At 55.2% G+C, this 4,052-nt stretch overlaps 1 protein-coding gene across 1 annotated transcript; it reads left to right on the top strand.

Moving 5' to 3' along the window:
• Window positions 1-648: 648 nt before the first annotated feature.
• LOC120709589 (transcription factor LATE FLOWERING-like) lies at window positions 649-2,971 on the top strand. Its single transcript, XM_039995252.1, has 2 exons — window positions 649-1,186; window positions 1,378-2,971. The coding sequence occupies exons 1-2, from the start codon at window positions 1,105-1,107 to the stop codon at window positions 2,643-2,645; spliced, it is 1,350 nt and encodes a 449-aa protein (XP_039851186.1). The 5' UTR covers window positions 649-1,104; the 3' UTR covers window positions 2,646-2,971.
• Window positions 2,972-4,052: the final 1,081 nt, after the last annotated feature.

Here is a 4,052-nt window from a genome sequence, read left to right as displayed (position 1 = left end):
TAATTTGGCAGTTCCGTCACAGTCTCTTTCATTACTTAAGAGAGTATTGCCTGCACCACATATAATTGAGCCATGCAGCCCCAATCCATCCATGTCTAGGGCCTCTGTAGCCCGCTAGGTAGCGAGTAGGACCGTGCTGACTGCCGAGTAAAGGGAGGGAGGCTCTGCCTAGCTAGGTAGAGGCTAGAGCTTATCTTTCAGAACCCAATTTAATGAGGCCATTAATTAGCTAGAGGTGCACACGAAAGTGAGTGATACTACATTGAAAGCCCGGGTCAGCTACATCCTACAAGCTAAGCTGAGATAGATGCTATGGCTGTGTTTAGTTTCAAAATTTTTTTCTCCAAACTTCACTATTCACCTATCACATCAAACTTTTTGCCTCATGCATGAAGCATTAAATGTAAGTAAATAAAAAAACTAATTGCATAATTTTGATGTACACGACGAGACGAATCTTTTAAGCCTAATTAGGTCATAATAGGACAATAATTACCACAGACAAACGAAAAGTGCTACAGTGTCTGATGTGACTTTTTTTTACCACTATTTTACGGATCTAAACACAGCCCATGTGTATATGCATCTATGTATCTGTCACTGCACAAAGTGTGTCGAGTGTGCACACTGAGGACCATGTACTCTACTGTTTTTGTGTGCTTGTAGTCCCCTCCCCTAGCTACCATATATGCTTATGAAAAATGCAGTGGCACACGCACAATTGTATGTATCCATCTATTCCTTGGTTGGCCTCTCTGCCTCTTTATAAGAGCATACTTTTCCTCCCTGCAGCCTTATGCTACAGCACACTGCACACTCACTGCATATACAGGAGAGAGAGAGAGATAAATTGCTCCATAGCAAATCCAAAAGTTGAGCCTGAGTAGTAGAGTACCACGCCTCGCCGCAGGCAGGCATCTTGTCTTGTTGCTCTTTCCTTGATCCGTCCATGGCGCTTTTGCAGCCGCAGGGCTCCCCTCCCCTCCAGCCATAGCGTTTTAGTGCATGAATGCTCCTTCTGCACCTCCCTCATCACCATAGCTTGCAGCATCAGCATCAGCCTACCTCGCGAGTATTAGATCAACAGTGCAGTGAAACTGTCCAATGCGGCAGTGCCAGCCACCACCACCGGCACTCATCACCTCCATCAGATTCAGACCTGCAGCTTTGCCTCGCATTAATCAAGGTATGTGTGTACGTTGACCGCAATATCTCATACTGCTGGTATATCATTCTGTGCAAGTTCTTGGTCGATTTAATGGCGTCTGTGGCTAACGCACAGCTTTCTTCCAACTTCGGTAGCTCCGTGTGCTTCCTGCGTATCAGATCAGGATGTAGCTAACCTGCAAGTGCATGTCTCCGATCGTTTGTTGATAGGTTTTATTTGCAAGATGGATCATAGCTTCAGCGACATGATCTTGAGCGAGACCGCGTGGAGCGGCGGCGGCGACGGAGGGTCGGTCTTGCTGCCGCCGCCGGAGGTGGGCGGTGTTGGTGGCGTTGGCGTTGGCGTCGAGGGGGGCAACATGTCGGTGCTGGAGAGGCTAGTTCTCGACGAGGCCCTGGCGGCGGCGATCCTGGAGCTGCAGGGCATCCAGGCGCCCGCCGCCTGCGCCGGCAAGGCGCCGGCGGCCGGTGGTGGCGTGGTCGGGGAGGCCGTCGCCTTCCCCGCGATGGCGACGCCAACGCCCGCCTACGCGGACGTTGACGCGGATGTCCTCCAGCGACAGCAGCATCGCCATCGCCATCAGGGCGCGATGGGGATGGCACCGGACTACGACCTCACACCAGCAACAGCCGCTGTCGCGGTAACTACTGCGCCGGCTGCCTTCATCACAGGCGCCGCAGCGGCGGTTGACAGCGGCGGCCTCGTCGTTGACGCGCCGGTCTTCTCCGGCCACGAGACCGGCGCGCCGGGGGCCGCGACAGCAACGGCGGCGGCGGCCGTGACGGCGACGACGACGAGCCAGCGGTGCGAAGAAGGAAAAGGAGGCGGCGGCCGGAGGCAACGCCGGCCCACCAGGAAGCGGAAAGCCGCCGCCGAGCCGTCCTCCGTGCCGGCGCAGGAGAGCACCCTGTGCAGCCTCCTGGCGTCCACCACGGCGGGCGAGGGCGGCGGCATCCAGATCGCCTTCAGCACGAGCGCTCAGGCTCCCGCCGGCGGCGCCAAGAGGGCGAAGCCGTCGCTGAGCGGCAGCGGGTCGTCGAGCATCAGCTTCGACGGCCGGAACGCCGGGGCCGGCAACGGCGGCGGCGTGGACGACCCCATGTACGAGCCGGACACGGAGGCGCTGGCGCAGGTGAAGGAGATGATCTACCGCGCGGCGGCGATGCGCCCCGTCTCCCTCGGCTCCGACGACGCCGGCGAGCGGCCGCGCCGGCGCAACGTGCGCATCTCCTCCGACCCGCAGACGGTGGCGGCGCGGCAGCGGCGGGAGCGCATCAGCGAGCGCCTCCGCGTGCTGCAGAAGCTCGTCCCGGGCGGCGCCAAGATGGACACCGCCTCCATGCTGGACGAGGCCGCCAACTACCTCCGCTTCCTCAAGTCTCAGGTCCGGGAGCTGCAAACCCTAGACCGCCGGAACTACGCCAGCAACGTGAACAACGCCATAGCGGCGCCGCCTCCACCATGGCCGGGTCACTGAGCTACAACGATGGCAACGGTGTGCCATGCGCTGGCCTTCAATTTCATTCTCGGCAGCAGCCGAAACCCTACGAGGAGGAGGGGGAGGTGCCGATCGAGCTAGCAGCTGATTTAGTCACTTAGTTGGATGATGCATGATAGATTTGTAACACTCATGCATGTTGCTGTTAATACTTTTTATGTCTGTCCAATGTGCGTGCATGAGACCATCTTATGATGTATTCATCATTGTTAATTCAAATACTAGGGAGATGATGATGATGATATCGATGATGGGATCTACCAATGCAACAAGGATGCAAATTGGCTTCATCAGTTCATTATTAACCTCTCTCGTCCTTTTTTTTCTTTTTAGGGGAAAAACTCCCTTTGAAAATCAATCCAAGTGCATGTGTCTTGAAACTTGATTTTGGAGATTATATATACCTAAATTAAAACTCCTTTTTGCCGAGCACAAGGAGAAGGGCTTGGAAAGTTTGCGCCTTTTTTGAACTAGCTAGCTTTTCTAGGGTTATCGTACTGGTGTGAACGGGCTGATCACCAGTCTAAACTGGGCAGCCGTCACTTTTGTCCTAATTAATTGAGGGGGATGATTGGACCCCCTCCTACAACACACCAGGGGGTGTCCCCCCCAGTGTGCAGCACCTCTATATAAAGTGGTTTAACCCCTTAGGGCTGTGGGCTGATATTGAGACGCCCAGAACCACCCTAAGCCTCTGCCCTAAGAGCCCAATCCTCTCATGGTGCTGAAGCACTGAGAAGGGCTCTCCCGTGCCCTAAGGCGGCTAGAAGACGAAGAAAAGAAGAACAGAGAGACATGGGAGCTCAAGATCAAGGTATGAAATCCTAATCCGAGCACCCTGATGTGGTTCACTCTTAGCCTAGTGATCCTATACATATCTAACAATGGCACCAGAGCCATCTAGATCTAAGATTGAACCCTAAGTGTTTAATCTCATGCTCCTGTTCATGTTCTTGCCCTAAGATTAAGTCCAAACTATACTGTTCGTCCGCACTTATAAGATCAAGGGCCCTAGGGTTTCGGTTCAAGCATTAAAGAAGAAGGGGATTACGAGTTTACAAAACCTGAGGAAAATCCCCAAAATCCGAAACCCTAGCTACAGTGAAATCCCCAAATTCCCGAAACCCTAACCCTAAGATCTAAGAGAAGGGCGAGGGGACGTACCTAAGGGGCCGCCGTGGTCATGGTGTCTCGGCGCCGCCACGGCAGGTGCATCAGTGGCAGGCTCGCCCGGGTTTTGGCCCAGAGCGGCTCTGCCGTCCCCGCTGCAATGGCGAGACACCGGCTCCCTCCGTGAGCCGTGCGCCGCCGGAAGGCCGGCCGCAGGCCGGACATGTTCCCCTCGCCGTCACCGCCGCGGATCCCGCGGGTCACGCCCGCGCAGGA

This window comes from Panicum virgatum, chromosome 5K, assembly GCF_016808335.1.
Source record: "Panicum virgatum strain AP13 chromosome 5K, P.virgatum_v5, whole genome shotgun sequence".
Classification (NCBI taxonomy): domain Eukaryota; kingdom Viridiplantae; phylum Streptophyta; class Magnoliopsida; order Poales; family Poaceae; genus Panicum; species Panicum virgatum.
This window is presented reverse-complemented; position numbering and strand designations above follow the sequence as displayed.

Bases quoted from the DNA above. Each gene is read 5' to 3' on its own strand.
- LOC120709589 (XM_039995252.1), top strand. From the start codon at position 1,105: ATGCGGCAGTGCCAGCCACCACCACCGGCACTCATCACCTCCATCAGA. The intron at 1,187-1,377 runs GTATGTGTGTAC...GTTTGTTGATAG, and splicing joins TTTGCCTCGCATTAATCAAG to GTTTTATTTGCAAGATGGAT.